A 19,918-nucleotide genomic window follows, 5' to 3' on the forward strand; every position below is an offset into this window, starting at 1 on the left:
AAATCGGAGGGCATGTTGTCCGGACCTCTGGCAGTCTCTATGGGGGTACCACAGGGTTCAATTCTTGGACCGACTCTTTTCTCTGTATATGTCAATGATGTCGCTCTTGCTGCGGACGATTCCCTGATCCACCTCAACGCAGATGACACCATTCTGTATACTTCTGGCCCTCCCTTGGACACATTGCTAACTAACCTCCAAATGAGCTTCAATGTCATACAACACTCCTTCCGTGGCCTCCAACTGCTCTTAAATGCTAGTAAAACCAAATGCATGCTTTTCAACCATTCGCTGCCCGCACCTGCCCGCCCGACTAGCATCACCACCCTGGACGGTTCCGATCTAGAATATGTGGACAACTACAAATACCTAGGTGTCTGGTTAGACTGTAAACTCTCCTTCCAGACTCATATTAAACATCTCCAATCCAAAATCAAATCTAGAATCGGCTTTCTATTTCGCAACAAAGCCTCCTTCACTCACGCCGCCAAACTTACCCTCGTAAAACTGACTATCCTACCGATCCTCGACTTCGGCGATTATCATCTACAAAATAGCCTCCAATACTCTACTCAGCAAACTGGACGCAGTCTATCACAGTGCCATCCGTTTTGTTACCAAATCACTTTATACCACCCACCACTGCGACCTGTATGTTCTAGTTGGCTGGCCCTCGCTACATATTCATCACCAGACTCACTGGCTCCAGGTCATCTATAAGTCTATGCTAGGTAAAGCTCTGCCTTATCTCAGTTCACTGGTCACGATAACAACACCCACCCGTAGCACACGTTCCAGCAGGTATATCTCACTGATCATCCCCAAAGCCAACACCTCATTTGGCCGCCTTTCCTTCGAGTTCTCTGCTGCCAGTGACTGGAACGAATTGCAAAAATCGCTGAAGTTGGAGACTTTTATTTCCCTCACCAACTTTAAACATCAGCTATCTGAGCAGCTAACCGATCGCTGCAGCTCTACATAGTCCATCTGTAAATAGCCCACCCAATGTACCTACCTCATCCCCATATTGTTTTTATTTTATTTACTTTTTTGCTATTTTGCACACCAGTATCTCTACTTGCACATCACCATCTGCTAATTTATCACTCCAGTGTTAATCTGCTAAATTGTAATTAATCGCTCCTTTGGCCTATTTATTGCCTACCTCCTCATGCCTTTTGCACACACTGTATATAGACTTTATTTTTTTCTACTGCGTCATTGACTTGTTTATTGTGTTATTGGCTCGTTTATTGTTTACTCCATGTGTAACTCTGTTGTTGTCTGTCACACTGCTTTGTTTTATCTTGGCCAGGTTGCAGTTGTAATTGAGAACTTGTTCTCAACTAGCCTACCTTAAATAAAGGTGAAATAAAAAATTAAATAAAACTTGCGAAGAAAGGAATCTGGGAAAATCTAACCCTAAACGTTGTTTCAACCAGTCAAATCACGTTCGTATGTATTCCTCAGAGATCCTAGAACGGAACCATACTTCACGATATCATTAGGAGTGTAGTATATCCTATAAGATACCAAAATTGGTCAGAGAGCGACGCCTTAATGGCGCGCCGATGACACAGGCAGTCTACACTTGATTGACTGTAACTTTGTCAAATAAGCACCAATCGGGGTCAAGGAAAACTAGCTACAGTTGAAGTTGGAAGTTTACATACACCTTAGCCAAATACATTTAAACTCAGCTTTTCACAATTCCTGACATTTAATCTTAGTACAAATTCCATGTCTTAGGTCAGTTAGGATCACCACTTTATTTTAAGAATGTGAAATGTCAGAATAATAGTAGAGAGAATGATGTATTTCAGCTTTTATTTCTTTCATCACATTCCCAGTGGGTCAGAAGTTTACATACACTCAATTAGTGTTTGGTAGCATTGCCTTAAACAATTTAAACTTAGGTCAAATGATTTGGGTAGCCTATCACAAGTTTCTCACAAGTTGGGTGGATTTTGGCCCATTCCTCCGGACAGAGCTGGTGTAACTGAGTCAGGTTTGTAGGCCTCCTTGCTTGCACACACTTTTTCAGTTCTGCCCATACATTTTCTATAGGATTGAGGTCAGGGCTTTGTGATGGCCACTCCAATAGCTTGACTTTGTTGTCCTTAAGCCATTTTCCTACAACTTTGGAATTATGCTTGTGGTCATTGTCCACTTGGAAGACCCATTTGCGACCAAGCTTTAACTTCCTGACTGATGTATTGAGATGTTGCTTCAATATATCCACATAATTTCCCCCCCTCATGATGCCATCTATTTTGTGGAGTGCACCAGTCCCTCCTGCAGCATACCACCCCCACAACATGATCCTGCCACCCTTGTGCTTCACGGTTGGGATGGTGTTCTTCGGCTTGCCAGCCACCCCTTTTCCCTCCAAACATAACGATGGTCATTATGACCAAACATTTCTATTTTTGTTTAATCAGACCAGAGGACATTTCTCCAAAAAGTACGATCTTTGTCCCCATGTGCAGTTGCAAACCGTAGTCTGACTTTTTTATGGCGGTTTTAGAGTGACTTTTTCCTTGCTAAGAGGCCTTTCAGGTTATGTCGATATAGGACTCGTTTTACTGTGGATATAGATACTTTTGTACCTGTTTCCTCCAGCATCTTCACAAGGTCCTTTGCTGTTGTTCTGGAATTGATTTGAACTTTTCACACCAAAGTACGTTCATCTCTAGGAGACAGAATGCATCTCCTTCCTGAGCGGTATGACAGCTGCGTGGTCCCATGGTGTTTATACTTGCGTACTATTGTTTGTACAGATGAACGTGGTACCTTCAAGCATTTGGAAATTGCTCCCAAGGATGAACCAGACTTGTAGAAGTCTACATTTTCTTTTCTGAGGTCTTGGCTGATTTCTTTTGATTTTCCCTTGATTTCAAGCAAAGAGGCACTGAGTTTGAAGGTAGGCCTTGAAATAGATCCACAGGTACACCTCCAATTGACTCAAATTATGTCACTTGGCCTACCACAAGCTTCTAAAGCCATGACATAATTTTCTGGAATTTTCCAAGCTGTTTAAAGGCACAGTCAACTTAGTGTATGTAAACTTCTGACTCACTGGAATTGTGATACAGTGAGTTAAAAGTGAAGTAATCTGTCTGTAGACAATTGTTGGAAAAATTAATTGTGTCATGCACAAAGTATATGTCCTAACCGACTTGCCAAAGCTATAGTTAGTTAACAAGAAATTTGTGAAGTGGTTGAGAAACAAGTTTTAATGTGTCCAACCTAAGTGTATGTAAACTTCCGACTTCAACTGTAGATAGCCAATGAGCTGGGCTTTACAGGAGTATATCTGTCGCACAATTTTTCTGCTAACCTTGTGCGACAGCATGCCTTTTCCTTTGGACAAAAATTGCAAGAATATGGAGAGTTATGAAACCTGGGTGTTTTACAAATGTTGAACTTACAATATGGCTACGAATACTGGAAAAGCTAAATCAAAGTGTAAGTATACAGATTTGACGATATTCTTGCAGAAAAATTTCATGTAAATGTGTCCTTCACGATTTGCCCAAATGTTGCTGGGTGACTTCACTCTAAATGTCATGTAGCTTGCTCATACTTCAAGTTATCAGTCTAAATCTTTGCACATACACTGCTGCCCTCTCTCTACCATCGAATTTACAACCATAGAGATGGCTAGATTTGGGACCTTTCTGTTGAATTGTAAATATGGTGGTAAACGGTTGTTTTTTTCTTCTACCAGATCTATTGTGTTAAATTCTCCTACATTCAATTCACATTTCCACAAACGTCAAATTCTTTCCTTTCAAATGGTACCGAGAATATGCATTTCCTTGCTTTAGGGCCTGAGCTACAGGCAGTTAGATTTGGGTATGTCATTTTAGATGAAAAAGGGGGCTGTCCCTAAGACGTTTTAACAGTTATGTTATGAAGGTTTGGCTTGGAAAGTTTTTTTCATTAGGTCAGAGAAAGCTGATGGTGTTGTGGACTGAAGTCCATAAGCGAAGGGAAAAAGGTGAGAGGAGGAGAGCATGTAGATGCAAGAAGGAATTATACAACAAAGAGATCATGCTGTTTGTATGTGGCTGCTATGAAAGTGAACTGTATTTGTGTGTGATCAGGGGTGTATAAATTCCACTAATTCTGTTGAAAAACATTTCTTAAACGGAAGCAAACAGAACGAAATTGGTATAAACATACCTGAATTTGTCCAGTAAACTCTCGTTTGCAACTGTTGAACTAATGATTACACCCTAGATCAGCTAGATACAGGCAATAGTGTGCAAAGCGGTATTGAATGTGTTAATGTCTGTCACCTTGATTACTCAGATTTCTCTTGACCTGTGCACCTACTGTATGTTGTAAACTTTCATTCATAGGTTAGGTTGTATCAACCTCATTATGGGTATGGAATCAATTTGAGTATCATGCACTAGCCTTAACCTATCGCTGTTACATTGAACTGGGTGAATGGAATATGAATGACAGTTATCCAATATGCTGTAGTAGAAATAAGGCCATGTTCATAAAAAATAATCATTGTATAAACGTCACAGACAGCCACTGTTTAAAAGCTAAATGTGTGTAACCAGACTAAAGGATATTATAAGCAAGTATTTTTTTATTCGACAGACAGACATACGCATAGACCAATGGTCGATGCCTAGACTGTAGGGATTGAGTGTAGGCCGACCTGGCTACCTTTTACCTTGTGTTCGGAGTGCCAACATTTTACTAGGCAAATTCATATATAATGTGTATTTCTTAACAGATTACATTACATTTTTTTGTTCAAATTTTGTTTGTGTATTCCCAAATGTTGTTTGTGTTTCCTTGTGCTGAAGGAGTTAAATAATCTTTGAAAGAACAACCTCATTAATCCCCCCCCCAGTGAGGTATTTTGTGTGACCAAATAAAGACAAGATGCTTTCCAGGTGGACTCCATTGTTTTTCCATGTGTTTTTATGTGCACTGGTTTAGAGAAGATAAGCCGGAGCATGGACACATAGGTGCGGACACTATAGCATGGCTGTGGGTTTCAAATCCTGCATTCACCTCATATGTGTGTTAACAGTAAGTTGCTCTCTGGATAAAAAATTATACTTTATATTATTATTGTCCCCAGTCAGTGTGGTGCTAGGTTGGGACACCATCACAATTCTGCTGAGACAGAGGATGAAGGGGCTTAGAGCAACAGGCCCTGTTTGAGTGGACAGGTTAAGAGCCAAAATCTCTCCCCCACCCTACTCTGTCTTTATTTGTCTACTAAATCCTTCTACTGCTGTAAACACTGTTCACAGGACAACTCCAGACTGTATATCTGATCTCAGCAGTGGTTCTGTTGCACATGGTTTTATATGGTTCTTGATTGGTGGGTTGCTTCCAGTTAGACTAGGGAGTAGTCTAGGAACATGTTTGTAGGAAAGTACTTCATGTGATGTCCCTGACTATGCAAGTGGCAGTGACTAAACACACACCAAGATTTATAAATTATTCAGGCAGGTTTTATTTTTTTAAGTAGAAGCCTTCCAAAGAGAGTCTCTGGATCAGGAAATGCCCAAAATGCAACCAATAAAAAAAAAAATGGAGACATTTGGCATAACTGCAGGCAACAGAGATATGGGTGTCTTTCCCTTTTAATTGTGGCTGATGTGTTGAGTGAGCACTTTTGGAGTACTGTCCTTAACACAGTGTTGAAGTGACCAGGGGCCTCATTTATAAACATTGCATATGCACAAAATATGCCCCAAAATATGCCATGCGACAGTTTTCACGCAAAAGTTGCCATTTATAAAAACTCAACTTGATGTGAGAATGTGCTTATCTTCCCGCAAACTTTAGACCATGTGTAAGCACAGTTTCTAGTGGTTGAGGTATTGCATTGCAAGAAACCAAATGCAATAGCCGAGCCTTGTGAAATGGGGAAAATATAATGACGCTCTTATTCCTAAAAAGAACATGAAGCTAAATACGCTTTAATAACAAGATGAAATCATCTGCCGTTCGTGAGAACAGCGAAATTCTATGTATTTTATCTTTCCATTCTAAAATAATTAGAAATGGGCATCTATTGCCTATTATTTGATTTCCATGATGTTGCAGAATAAATTCCTCAAATGTTCTGCAAATGTTCTGCCTGAAAACCTTATACGGATAGGCTTCATCTCTTATTTAATTGTATCCACTTCACAGTAGTAAATAGATAAGCTAGTTCAAGAATTTTGCTCTATGCGATCCATTCCGAAGCACAGTTTAACAGTAGAACAGAGGTTCACCTTTTCCATTGCCATTTGTAGGCTACGTCTGTAATTTAAAATTTTCTCGAGTAGACAATATTTCATTTATAAACATAATACATTTGTCATTATGATATGTATTGTGTATTATTTATTCTGCAATTGTTATGATAACCATTTTATAATAAATTCCTCACCGTTTATGGCCATGATTAGTAAATATTCCCGAAGTAACCATACAACAATTTACCATGCGTATCTCATTTAATTAGGCCAACCAGATGGGCAATTAATAATGTCAGGTTTTTGCTCTCTGCGTCGGAAGGGGAGCGCGGTTTAGAACATACAGTAGAATTTAAGGAACAGTGGTTACAAAGAGACTGGTTATTATGAACAACCGTAACATATGCAGGTTTCGGCTTTGGCCTCTTGTGGCAGAATAGGGTAATTGGAAAAATGTAGTTCAAATGATGTATAACTTTATTAAGATAATTTGCAAAGCATTGCCTTGGAGGGCTATGCAGCAGAAAGTATTCAGGAGCTTGTTTGCTAAACATTTCCAGATGCAGTGACTGGATTGACTGACTGTATTCCTCTACCAGGTATGATGTGCTAAGCGAATGTCTCCTGCATAGAGACATAGACTTTTGTTTATATACTTCACTTTCTATGCAAATGTTAACATATGTTTCCCATGCCAATAAAGCCCTTAAATTGAATTGATAGAGTGGGGGGCTCAATGTGAGCCATGCATGACCCTAGAGAAGGGCTCCTTCCGGGTGGACCTGCGTCGGTTCCACTCCACCCCACTGCAGCGCCCGTGAGACCAAGCAGCTTAACGTCCTGGTGGAGTGTACGCTCTTCGCACCCTCCAAGGCCAGCGACGACTCGGAGAACTGTGTTGACGGGGCGGAGAGAGACGGAGAAGAGGGCAAAGGGAGGAGAATGAGAAGCGGCCGTCGCACGGTGGGGGCTTCACTATAGACAACATCCAAGAGGAACGGGTGAAGTGAACGAGTGTGATGGGAGCCAGGATCAGATCACTACTCTGTGATATCAGAGGCTCTCAGGCCTCCACATTAACTGATTATATTCGCCTAAGATATTTTAATTTAAAATAATAAGCAACTGTAATTTTAAATGTAGAACATTCGTTTACTTAAGACTGACCGCGTTGATTGTTTAAAGTGCTGCATTAGTGAATACTGCTTTTCAGATAGATAGTTCAGATAAATTATGAGGATTGTTTGGACCAGATGAATAAGATGTTAGATATTGTTTAATAATGAGATTATAGTTTTATCTAAAAAGTACTGTAGGTAAAAATGGTAGAACACTGACACACTGACTTGTCAAAAAATAAATAAATATTTATTTAAAACATTTATTCTCTGAAGAGATAATAATTACAAATCCACTCTGCATGCCAGCTGCTGTGTAATGTATGCCAAAACAAATCAATGGTCATAAAGGTTTGACAGGCTACTGTTTTTTGTTGTTGTTGGGTGTGACTGTGTGAGGATCTACATTCAATACAAAAACAGGCCATCTGCCAAATGAGTACATTTATTATATCAATACTATCATTAAAATAGCAACGGGCTAAAGCAAATAGACAGTGCCTATAGAATGGCTACACACCCCTTGGATTTATTCACATTATATTGTGTTACAAAGTGGGATGAAAATGGATTTAATTGTATTTTTTGGTCAACGGCCTCCACAAAATACTCTGTAATATCAAAGTGGAAGACACTAATATACCTTGATTAGATAAGTACATAAGGCTTTGCATTTAGGCCAAAAAGTGTATTCCTTTGCCATGTTTTTGTTGTTGTTGCAGTATTACTTTAGTGCCTTTATGCGCGTTTTGGATTATTTGTATTCTGTATATTTATATTCTTCTTTTCACTCTGTCATTTAGGTCATTATTGTGGAGTCACTACAATGTTGTTGATCCATCCTCAGTTTTCTCCCATCACAGCCATTGAACTCTGTAGTTGTTTTAAAATCCCCAATGGCCTCATAATAACATCCCTAAGCAGTTTCCTTAATGTCCTGCAGCTCAGAAGGACGACTGCATCTTTGATGTTTCTGGGTGGTTTAATACGTAATCCACAGCATAATTATTAATTTGACCATGCTTAAAGATATATTCAATGTCTGATTTGTTATTGTTACCCATCTTCCAATCCCTGGTCATCTTTATGAGGCTTTCAAAAATCTCCCTGGTCTTTGTAGTTTAATCTGTGCTTCAAATTCAATACTTGGCTGAGGGACCTGACATATGTTGTATGTATGGAGGACAGAGCAAGGGGTAGTGGTTAAAAATCATGTCAAGCCCTATTATTTCACACAGAGGGAGTCCATATAACTAATGTGATTTGTTAAGACACCTTTTACTTCATTTAGGCTGCTACTTCTGCAACTACTATGTTTTAGTTATTTAATTGTTATTAATTTGTAAAAATGTGTAGAATTTTCTTTTCACTTTGACATTAGGGTTGTATTTTGGGTAGATTTAATGATTTTAAAAATGTTATAAAATATTTTTCTATCCCACTTTGTAACGCAAAATTCCAGGAGGTGCAGACTCTATAGGCACTGTAAATATGAATCGAAACAAGATCTAAATGTACTAAACACATATGGCTAAATGAAAATCAAGAACTTGAGGACAAAACAATTGCTCCAAGTCGTCCTGAGAGAGATAATGGCCAAACATGGATGGAAACATTCATATGAAACAAGGACACGTTTTTTGCTGCCTCTAAATAGTCTGGATTTTCCTTTCCTTGTCTCTTGGAAGTGACTGACTTCAGCTGCAGCCATGATAGAATGGTAATAATACTGTGCTTGATAATGATAATGCTGTTGATGCAAGACATGTTTTACATTCTTTTCTGAGACCCAGTGTCCCTCTAGTGGTGGAAATATGCATTGACGTACTCCATGCACTTTTGGAGTACATGGATAAATGCTACGGTAACTGGTGTCTTGTTACCATGTATGTACATTACATGCTATGAGTTAGTTTCCCTGAGATGTAGTTGTTTGGCAGTAAAATGATTCTCTGTTGACATTACATTTGCCTTCAAGCTAGCTCAGGTATGGCATGTATACAGGTAGGTGCTGCTGATGTTCCAGTCTGGGGGGAAGTCCTGCAGCGGGTGGTTCTTCAGGTGTTTCTGCATGGCAGCCAGGCTGCTACAGAACTCCAGGCAGACAGTACACTGGTAGGGTGTGGCCCCGCCGTGGGTCCGCAGGTGCTTGATCATGGCTGAGTAGTCCCTTGACCGCTGGCCACACAGACGGCACTCAAACGGCTTCTCTCCTGGGGTTGACATTGAGAGTGAGCAGGCAAGCACATACACAATGACTGACAAATTGAAACACACACCCACGCCTACACCTACACCCCCCCCCCACACACACACACACACAAACACTGGGGGATATAATACCTGTGTGTACCCGATGGTGTGTATCCAGTTGGTGTTTGAGACTGAACTTCTTGGAGCAGCGTTTACACTGGTAGGGCTTCTCTCCTCCCTGATCTCGCCGGTGGGACGGCAGTGACCTCTCCACCCTGAAGCTACGATCACAGTACTTACACCCCAGAGAAGTCTCACCTGAGCCTGGGGAGGAGAGAGCAACAAGATGGGGTGGGGGTGGAATTGTAATCATTCCATGTCATATAAATTCATTTTTTCATTTAGTATCTTGTGATGAGTAACTTATAATTAGTTATAGTTAACTTTACATGAATGTACATTGTGTATACAGACAGAACTGTCCAATGAACATCAGTATTAATAAAACTAGCTTAGCTCCATTTCTATTCTGTAATGCGTTTCTTCCCCTGACGTTCCCCCTGTGCTCCCCATTGCAGCCTGTATAATTGAGCGTATGGGTTTGTTTTCTCACACGTCTATATTTATCAGCACAATCATTGGTGACCATTACCCGGTTAAACAATAGTGTGAGGCCAGAGTGATGACCTACTAATAGCACTAAATGGTGATGTGAGCTCAGCCACATTGCATGCAGATGGATTCTCTGTAGGACAGGGGTCACACTCATGACTGTAAAGGCTCACTGTTGTCATAGCAGCAACCTTCTTCACGCAACATTTTTTGTTGTCTTCATTTGTGAAGATAAGTTCAAAGATTACTTTTTTTATATATTACAGTGGGTATTGTATGAAATGGTATTATACAACTGTTATGAAGCATAATTGTATTTGTCACACACCTAGATAATGATAATTAAGACCTCCTTTTACCAGAGATAGTTCTATAAATACACCACATCCTTTCATGAGGTTCAAATTGACAAGAAGAACCTTGGTTTCCTCTCATCGTGTACCTTTGCATTTCTCTATAATCTGACCGAGGTGTGATTCTGAAGTAGAGCTGTCAGCTCTCTAGCCCTTTGGTGTCAGTTAGTGATACTGTTTTACACAGTTACTATGGGGCCCTGTAGAACACATACAGGATGCTGAATAGGGGGGGGGGGGGGGGGGGTGATGAGAGAGGGAGCGAGAGAGGTGGGGAAGAGCAAGGACCAAGACCACAATAAAGTGTTCACTCCTCTCTTACTACAATTCAGCCTGTTCTCAATTAGCTTCCTGTCCAAATCTTCCTTGGCCTCTCACTTAGAACGCATAAACCTCTGACGTCTAAGCTTGATAAGTATCTCACTTATAGGGACTAAAATGATCAAGTCTGATAAAAGTGACCAGTGGGAAGTCAGTGAAACACTCATTATTCAACTAAATGTGTTACTCTTGGCTGTCCATTCAATTTGGTGGAGACAATCAGTGGAGATAATCTTGAGTCACATGAATACCGTCTCTCAGTCGTACTGTAACGAGCGAGTGACAGTGCTAACCCCATCACACAAACACAGACTGTAAAGATGTGAGGCTGATTTGACCACCCTACATTGAGTGAAAAAAAGATGTAAGCTTTTTTTCCCTTTGGCACTGTATCAAAACCACCAGAACATTGCAGAACGTACTGTTTGTTCTGCCAGCTTACCGCACTGCTGCACCGCCAGCACAAAGCCACAACTCACTCACTCATTCTGTCTGTCTGTCTTTCTGTATCTCTCTCTCTCACACACACTCTTGCTCTCACTCTCTCTCATACTTCTTCTCTCTCCCCCACTCGTTCTCTCTCACTCTCTTACTCTCTTTCTCTCTCGTTCTCCCTCAGGCACTCTTCTCTCTCTCTCTCTCATGTTTCCTATATGCTCTGTCCCTATGACGATAGAGGTTAAGGGTCACACTTTGTTAGAAATGTCACTGCCATGTATCCATTAGAATATTAAGAATACAGTCACGTCTTAGTTCTGTACAGCTCCCAATACAATATTTGCATTTTGAGATGATGCTTTTTGCAATGTACCCCAGTTAGAGGTCTAGTGAAAAAGCACTGAGTGAATGTTGTGACATTACAGTACCTGAGGGGTAGGTGGTTGAGGCCTGCAGCCATGAGCTGCCCAGGAGGACCTTGCTGCAGTGCTGACAGTCCTGGGTTCTTCCTGGACGCTCCTGGGAGTATCTGGCCCCATAGAAGACAGGTTCATAATCAAACCTTATTTCAAGGACAAGAGTCAACGTAACTGATGTAAGGCAAACACGCGAGCATGGTGGTCACCGCACCACTATTAGATAACCCAGTTGATGTGTTGCAATGAGTGTCATGCCAAAGCAGATTGATTTGCACACCACCTTTAGACATCCTGTCCTTCTCCCCGGCCTCTCCAACTCCAGGCTATATGTACCTGTCTATTGATGTCAAATGTAAGTACCCAACTGTCGTAGGCTGGAGTTCTGAGGAAGAGGCCAGGCGTTACAAATATACTGTATGTTTAGTGTCACATAGAAAAGGGACTTTCCACAGCATCTGACGCACTTTGTTAGCTCGACTGAAAAACCATAGTTGAATGATTTTTCAGAGATTAAAGGAGAAGTGGTAACGCTCTTTGTGGCCCTAAAATCCCCCAAATAAACAAAAGTGACAAATCTGCTACAAAGTTTGCTAGATGGTTTCCTACGCTACCTAATTAAATGGACACAGATATCAGATAAACCTCAGAGATCAACAACGGGAGGGAGGAGGAAGTCAGAAAGATGTTGACGACCGATAGTTTCAACACTGAAACAGGATCACATAAACACAGTTTTAAGACTACTTACACTCATTCTGTAGTACTTTGTAGTACTCTGATCTGAGCCACATGTTATTTCTGACCTGGGCGTCAAGGTGGTATCTGAGGGAGTGCAGTATGTATCATGTTATGCGTGTGTGTGTGTGTGCGTGTGTGTGTGTGTGTGTGTGCAATGTGTATTACGGGGACCTTATACCAAATTGTAAACTGCATTTCTTTATATATATTGTTTTATTGGAATGTTTGTGTTAAATTTGTTGTCCTCAGGGCTCAATGGACTCCCCTGATTAAATAAAAGTTAAATAAAAAAAAAATAGGCAGACGTTGTTTAAGAACAGCTTGTAACTGATCCGTAGTGGATCTGAATGTCTTTCATGGTTGATATTTGCAAGGGAGGAGAGTAATTAAGGGGGCTCCCCTTTAGATACTATGCAGAAAACTGATTTGTAGAGCCTTTCAATTACACCATACTGTACATCATGTCTCTGCATTATAAATGAGGAAGTAGCTTCACTGTAAAACCAGAAACGAGACAGTGTAATGCCACCATCAAGGGACAGACCACATAACATGACTTCAGCAGCTGTTCTGTGGTTTGGACACAGCTAATATAAATGACCATCTACATCCATAATATACATCGTGTGAATATGACAGACAGGAGAGGGTTAACTGGAGACAGCGGAAACTCTGCTTGTAGGAAAGAACTTTCACTCAGATCCACCCAAATGACAATGAGTCAGATAGCTGTGTCGATATGTGCTACTTAATGTAAGCAAATTAGGGGGATTCTGAACTATATTGTAGAAATGAGAACAGGGAAAGAAGGAGAAGAATGGAGACCAAAATGTCTGTAGTATAAAACCCCTCCAGAGAGGTCTTACCTTTGCCCTTCCGCTAGTGCTCCACCTATCAACACTTTATCCATCGTCTCTCTTTTTCCCAGCAGACCTTGCTTCAGGATGTCCCCCAGCTCCCGAGACCCAGAGAGCAGGGGGTGGTGGTATGGGTGCAGGATGCCCGGGTAGCCCAGGACGGCGCTGTGGACCTGGGGCGGGCATGAGGACGTTAGCAGGGGGTACATGTGGGGAGAGGAGAGGTGGAAGGGGTATGTCACCAGGTGCTGTGAGGGGTGAAGGGAAGAGGAACTGGTTGCTAGGATGTCGTTATAGTTCAAGGCCATCTTCCTCAGGGTGTTGACTTGGTGCCACATGACCCTCGGCGCTGGGGGAGGAGGAGGAGGGGGTTGGATGGTGGCAGCAGTGGTGGCGATGACACTGTCTCTGGATGGAGGCGGTGTGGTGGCCACTAGTGTGGGTGTGAGTAGCTTTGGCCTTTTTCTCTGTGGTGGTGATGAACCAGAGGAGTTATCCCTAGTGTCAGGAAGAGTGGGGTCCTCAGTGAATGGGCTGCTCTGGGGCTCCAGATCAATGGAGGGAATTGTCTGGGGATCCCCCTCTTCTGGAATGGGACTTGCTTTCAGGGATTCTTTCTCATCTCTTTCCTCTGTTATCTGAACTCTTGTTTCTGTCATTTCTCCCGTTTCTTTCGTTCCTCTCACTTCTCTTATTTCTCTCAACTCTCTTCTCTCTCTCTTCAGGCACCCCCGATTTCTCTTCAGCTGGCTGCGACACTGCTCCTCCAGGGAATGCATCTCCAGGAGCTTGGCGGCCCTCAGAAGCTGGGGCAGATCATCCACAGGGACCTCCAGGGTCTCGGTGTAGGCAAAGTCCAGGACCTGCTGGAAGGTGTGTGGAGAGAGGAGCTCCAGACTACAGTGGTAAGGTTGGTCGAGGTGATCAGGCTGGTCTGAGTGTGCAGCCTGCAGGGTGAGCTGATGCTCCAGGGTTTTGCTAGCGCAGGCCAGCACCAGCCGATGGGCCCTGAACACCTGGCTCTCCACTGAGATGACAGCATCACACAGCGTCCCCGAGCGACGCAGGACATCTGCCTGGCGCAGGAAGAGGGAGTACTGGGTGTTGTGAACTCGGATCATCTTAGAGGTATGGAGGAGGAAGGGAGGTGTGATGGGAAGAGAAAATGGGCAGGTGAATAGGAGATGGTTTGGAAACTGTTTGAGACAACGCCATTCAACCTATAGGAAAAAGGAGACCATGATCATTTTTTGTAATGTTTCTGAGAAATAAAAATAGCAGATAGCAAGTTGGAAAATGTATTTGTATAAATAGGTAAATTGCAGAGATTGCGGTTGTGATAAATAGATTATATCCCACGCCTGGTTCTTAGTGTTTTTCCATCGATGCCAGACGTTTAGGATGTTTTCAAGCTATCAGGGGTGAGAGAAGAGGGGGTTGGAAACTCAGAGGGCAGATCATATCACCTGCTGACGTAGGTTCGGTTGATAACGTGCTGTTGGTTACTAGGGTTTTGGAAATTCATAGCCCGAAAGGGACTGACACAATGCAAGAATGACAATAAAAAGTTCAACATTACAGGAGCAATTGATGTGTCGATCATGTTACATATCAATAAATATTGAGTGACATTTCATAGTCTGCAGCATGAAGTGAAATTAATCTCAAGAACATGTCGTAATAAATTATATCCATTTATGATATTATCTTTAAATCCATTTACCCTGAAGTCCTTGTGTGGCAATCTGTGGCTTAAAAGGTCTATGTCAATTCTGTGGTTGATGAAGTACAGCATATTTCACAGATGTTTTTAGCACGTCTTATATCTGACCTCTGTAGTAAAAATAAGTGGCTGTATGTCTGGTTGACGTGTGGAAATGTTATGTTTCATGTCAGCTTTGAAATGAATCTCTCAGGTATACGCTCAGAAGCCACAAACCTCCTCAGAATATGACACTATGACTAATGCCAGTACACACAGGCTTCACAGACAGACGACAAGTTTGTTTGATCAACAACAACCTATAGTGTACTGTAATTTGGTTTAGATAGGCATCTACAGTTGTAACAGTGTGCTGTATGTGGTATAAATCAAGTTGTGCTATTGGAACATGCAGTAGTGAGTCTTGATATGACAGGATTGTGTCGAAAAGAAACGGGTCACGTCAATTTACAGTGGATTAACCGCAGTTCTGTGCTATATTGAGCACAATCCTACTAAACAGCAGTGGTGGAAAAAGTACTCAATTGTCATACTTTGGTAAAAGTAAAGATACCTTAATAGAATATGACTAAAGTAAAAGTGAAAGTCACCCAGTAAAATACTACTTGAATAAAAGTCTAAAAGTATCTGGTTTTAAATGTACTTAATTACAATGGTGGAAAAAGTACTAAATTGCTATACGTAAAAAGTACAACAAAATGCTTTACATCAAATTCCTTACATAATGCAAACCAGGTGGCAAGAATTTCTTCGTTTTCTAATTTATGAACAGCCAGCGGCACTCTCCAACACACAGACATCATTTACAAACGCAGTAGTTGCATTTAGTCAGCCAGATCAGAGGCAGTAGGGATGACAACGTGTTATATTAATAGATGCGTGAATTGGACCATATACAGTGGGGCAAAAAAGTATTTAGTCAGCCACCAATTGTGCAAGTTCTCCCACTTAAAAAGATGAGAGAGGCCTGTAATTTTCATCATAGGTACACTTCAACTATGACAGACAAAATGAGAAAAAAAATCCAGAAATTTTTAGAATTTTTAATGAATATGATGAAAATTACAGGCCTCTCTCATCTTTTTAAGTGGGAGAACTTGCACAATTGGTGGCTGACTAAATACTTTTTTGCCCCACTGTAGCTGTCCTGCCTGAGCATTCGAAATATAATGAGTACTTTTCTGTGTCAGAGAAAATGTATGGGAGTAAAACGTGCATATTTTCTTAAGGAATGTAGTGGAGTAAAAGTAAAAGTAATAAATATAAATAGTAAAGTACAGATACTGAAAAAATCTACTCAAGTAATACTTTAAAGTATTTTTACTTAAACCACTGCAAAACAGGTTAAAACTTACTTTATTTTTGAACTCATTAAAACCCCCTTCCTTAAAAAATCCAAGTGGTCAGTTATGTGTGTGATGTGTGGTTGTGTATCCTCTATCCTGCTCCTCCAGCTGACCTGTCTCTGAGAGAACTTTCCCATGGAGCACTTTGGTACAGTAACCTCTGCTCAGTACAGTGACTCCATTTCTATCCGCCGAGGGCGACAGTCGATAAGATCGAAAGTAGACATACCGGTACTGAAATGGCAGCAATTTAATATCATCGTTACTGTAATGGATGCTTAATCTCTTTCCAACACACACATAGTCAAACAAAGTGTCAGTTCCACTCTCAAAAGTATGAACTCAATATTTTAAGTAATACATTCCTTTATTTGCTTACTAAACACACAAAATGTGACTAAACTAAACTAAACTAAAATGTTTGTAACCAGTTTATAATAGCAATAAGGCACCTCAGGGGTTTATGGTGTATGGCCAATAAAGGGAAAGGGGGATACCTAGTCAGTTGTACAACTGAATGCATTCAACAAAAATGTGTCTTTCACATTTAACCCAACCTCTGAATCAGAAAGGTGCGGGGGGCTGCCATATACCACGGCTCTGTGTTGCGTCATGCCTAAGAACAGCCCTTAGCTGTGGTATATTGACCATATACCACCCCCCTATATTGTATTTATGCACCAGATGATGGATTCACATTGTCCACAAATGTGCAATACATTATCCTTGCCAAGGCACAAACATACAAAGGCCAATCATTCAAGGCTCAATAACGCTGGGTATTGGTGGTGGGGACACAACAGATCATAGAAATCATCATATTCGGATTTAAATGTTGTTGCTAAACTTTCTGTATGCAACATGAGGAATCCCACAATCACATTTTTGAATTTCTTATTGTTGAGAAGCAACTGCTTTAAGTTAATTGAATTAAATTAAATTGAACACCCTTCTCGAAAATGACAATGAAGTTCATGCGTAAGTGAAATTGCAGATTAGCAGTTATCGTACAATGTATTCCAGCATCATTTCATCCCTATTTTTATTGGTACAGTAATACTTTATAGGGTGAACATTTATAGAATGTCTTTACTGACATTAATTTGACTATTTACTGTATATTAGAGAATTGTATGAGTGCATTTAAAAAAAATATATATTCTATTATTTCCACCAGTAGGAGATCAAGTCACGACAGAAATTATTGATAAAGATGAGCAGAAAATACTGTATAAAATACAATATAGCTTAGAATTTGTATTATGTATGCTGAAAAAAGGGGAAATCCAATTATTTTCAACTAATACAATTTTGCTCACAGAAAGATATTTTGTTTAACAATACTTTTTTTCTTCTTAAAAAGATAAGGGTCACAATTATTGGCTCCTCGGTTTTCAATAATCCAGCACCCTCCCTTTGTGTACCCTCCCTTTGTGAGGATAACGGCACTGTGCCTTTTTCTGAAATGTTTTATGAGATTGGAGAACACATTGGGATGAATCTTAGACAACTCCTACATACAGAATCTTTCCAGATCATTGATATCCTTCATCTGTGCTAATGGAGTGAGTGCCCTCTTCAATTCAAACCACAGGTTTTCAATGGGGTTCAAGTCCAGAGACTGAGAGAGCCATTGAAAAATGCTGATTTTGTGGTCAATTAACCATTTCTTTGTGGAATTTAAATGTGCGATTGGAGTTATTGTCTTGCTGGAAGATCCTCTTATGGCCAAGTTTCAAGCTCCTGTCAGATGCAACCTGTATTTTGGCTAAAATGTCGTGGTACTGGGTAAATTCCATGATGCCATTGACCTTAACAAGGGCCCCAGGACCAGTGGAAGCAAAATAACCCCATAACATCAAAGATCCACCTCCATATTTTACAGTAGGTATGCGGTTCTTTTCTGTTTATCACATCCTCCTTGCGTGGCCAGACATGTCTACTTTCATGTCATCTGGCCATAGCACAGTAACTCCAAGCACACATAACATTCCACATAGAAATAGTTAATTGACCACAAAATCAACATATTGCAATGACCATCTCTGTCTCCGGACTTGTGGTTAGAATTGAAGAGGGCCATAAGCACAGACAAAGGATATCAATGATCTGGAAAGATTCCGTATGGAGGAGTAGTCTAAGATCCCTCCCAATGTGTTCTCCAATCTCTTCTAACATTTGATGAAAAACACTCAGAGCCGTTGTCCTCACAAAGGGAGGGTACCGGAGTATTGAAAACAGGGGTGCCAATCATTATGACCCCTATCTTTTTGAGAAAGAAAATATTAGTTGCTAAACAAAATATATTTTTTCTGAGCAATTGTATTAGTAAAAATAATAACATTTTAAAATCTTTGCAGCATAGCTTGTATTTATTTTATTCAGTCTTTTTTGCTGATCTTTATCAGGGTGCCAATAATTTGAGTCACGACTGTATGTTCCTTTACTGATACTGACATGTGTTTATAGAAGTAAAATGCATTATTATTATTATTGACATCTAGGACTATTGCAGGTAGAAATGTTACATGCAGAACCTTTAACAACAGCTTGATCCACCATCAATGCAATCATCCATACAAACGAATCGATCCACAAAGTTGAATGAGTAGATCTTCCCTGGTTATACGCATACAGGACAGTACCATCAGAAATCAGGTACTGATGGCGATATGATTACTGAATATCACACATACAGTAGCGGGCTACAGACAGACATTAGGCCTACAGTATGCAGGCCTCAATATTACCACAAGCAAATCTACATGTCCTCAATAGCTCATAAAGCTAAGGGGAAAACCTAGTGTGCACTGACACAACTTCAACATCCTCTGACAACACATGAAAAACCAGAGGGCCTCTCCTCTATTCACATGTAAAGGCTGGAGTTGCATGTGAGGAACCTTTTGAAGCTAAAAACCACAGAGACACCAGCGAGATGACAGGATCAACAGAGAGGAGATAGTGAAGAGAAAGAGTTAGAGAAAGAGAGACGTTTTAAAAAATTGTCTTGAGAGACCATGCAGGGATGGAAAGTAAAGTAAAGCAGAAGTGTTCAGTGTGATGGAGAGACTCACCAGTTCACGAGTGACTCAACCCACCCACTGTGGAGAGTGTCGACCCTACACACATTGTGGCCTGGCTGTTGAATGACAGGGTTGGCTGGGTGTCCGTTTAGGTAAGGGAAAGGGTGGTTACCTCTTCTCTCTTCTCAGTCCCTCCTCTTAACCTCATCTGGCCCTGATTGGTCTGTCATGGGAGCATCCGTGAGATATGATTGGTTACTACAGTATACAGAGTTGAACTGGCTATACTATTGATCTTGGTTGATTATCTCATTTCAAAATAATGTGTTAGGCTGAGACTGACAGTTTGAAATGTAGCTATGCACAGGTTATGCCAGAGTAATCTCTTTAATCATATTTTTGATTACTGAAATGTTGTAATGGGCTGAAGTACAGTGCTCAGAGAACCATTTGCACTTTGTTTAGCTTTGACAGGATGTTGAACGCCGGAGATGCTGTAACAACATAGAACCCAACTACAACCTGTCTACTACAACCTGTCTACCTG

General features: G+C 40.8%; 1 protein-coding gene across 1 annotated transcript; it reads right to left on the minus strand.

The window, feature by feature from the left end:
- Positions 1–7,573: 7,573 nt before the first annotated feature.
- Positions 7,574–19,518, minus strand: zbtb32 (zinc finger and BTB domain containing 32). Its single transcript, XM_021591890.3, has 5 exons — positions 19,423–19,518; positions 13,286–14,496; positions 11,691–11,791; positions 9,689–9,862; positions 7,574–9,558 (listed from the first exon to the last, which is right to left on the minus strand). Exons 2-5 carry the CDS (start codon positions 14,395–14,397, stop codon positions 9,329–9,331), a joined length of 1,617 nt encoding a protein of 538 aa, XP_021447565.2. The 5' UTR covers positions 14,398–14,496; positions 19,423–19,518; the 3' UTR covers positions 7,574–9,328.
- Positions 19,519–19,918: the final 400 nt, after the last annotated feature.

Source organism: Oncorhynchus mykiss, chromosome 3, assembly GCF_057628025.1.
Source record: "Oncorhynchus mykiss isolate SJ-2025 chromosome 3, ASM5762802v1, whole genome shotgun sequence".
NCBI classification, from domain to species: domain Eukaryota; kingdom Metazoa; phylum Chordata; class Actinopteri; order Salmoniformes; family Salmonidae; genus Oncorhynchus; species Oncorhynchus mykiss.

What these genes read in the sequence shown, in the direction of transcription:
- zbtb32 (XM_021591890.3), bottom strand. Translation starts at nt 14,397, where the DNA reads ATGATCCGAGTTCACAACACCCAGTACTCCCTCTTCCTGCGCCAGGCA. An exon ending in CTCAACCACCTACCCCTCAG is followed by an intron (nt 9,863 to 11,690) that starts GTACTGTAATGT and finishes TCTCCTCCCCAG; the next exon opens with GCTCAGGTGAGACTTCTCTG. An exon ending in ACACCATCGGGTACACACAG is followed by an intron (nt 9,559 to 9,688) that starts GTATTATATCCC and finishes TGTCAACCCCAG; the next exon opens with GAGAGAAGCCGTTTGAGTGC.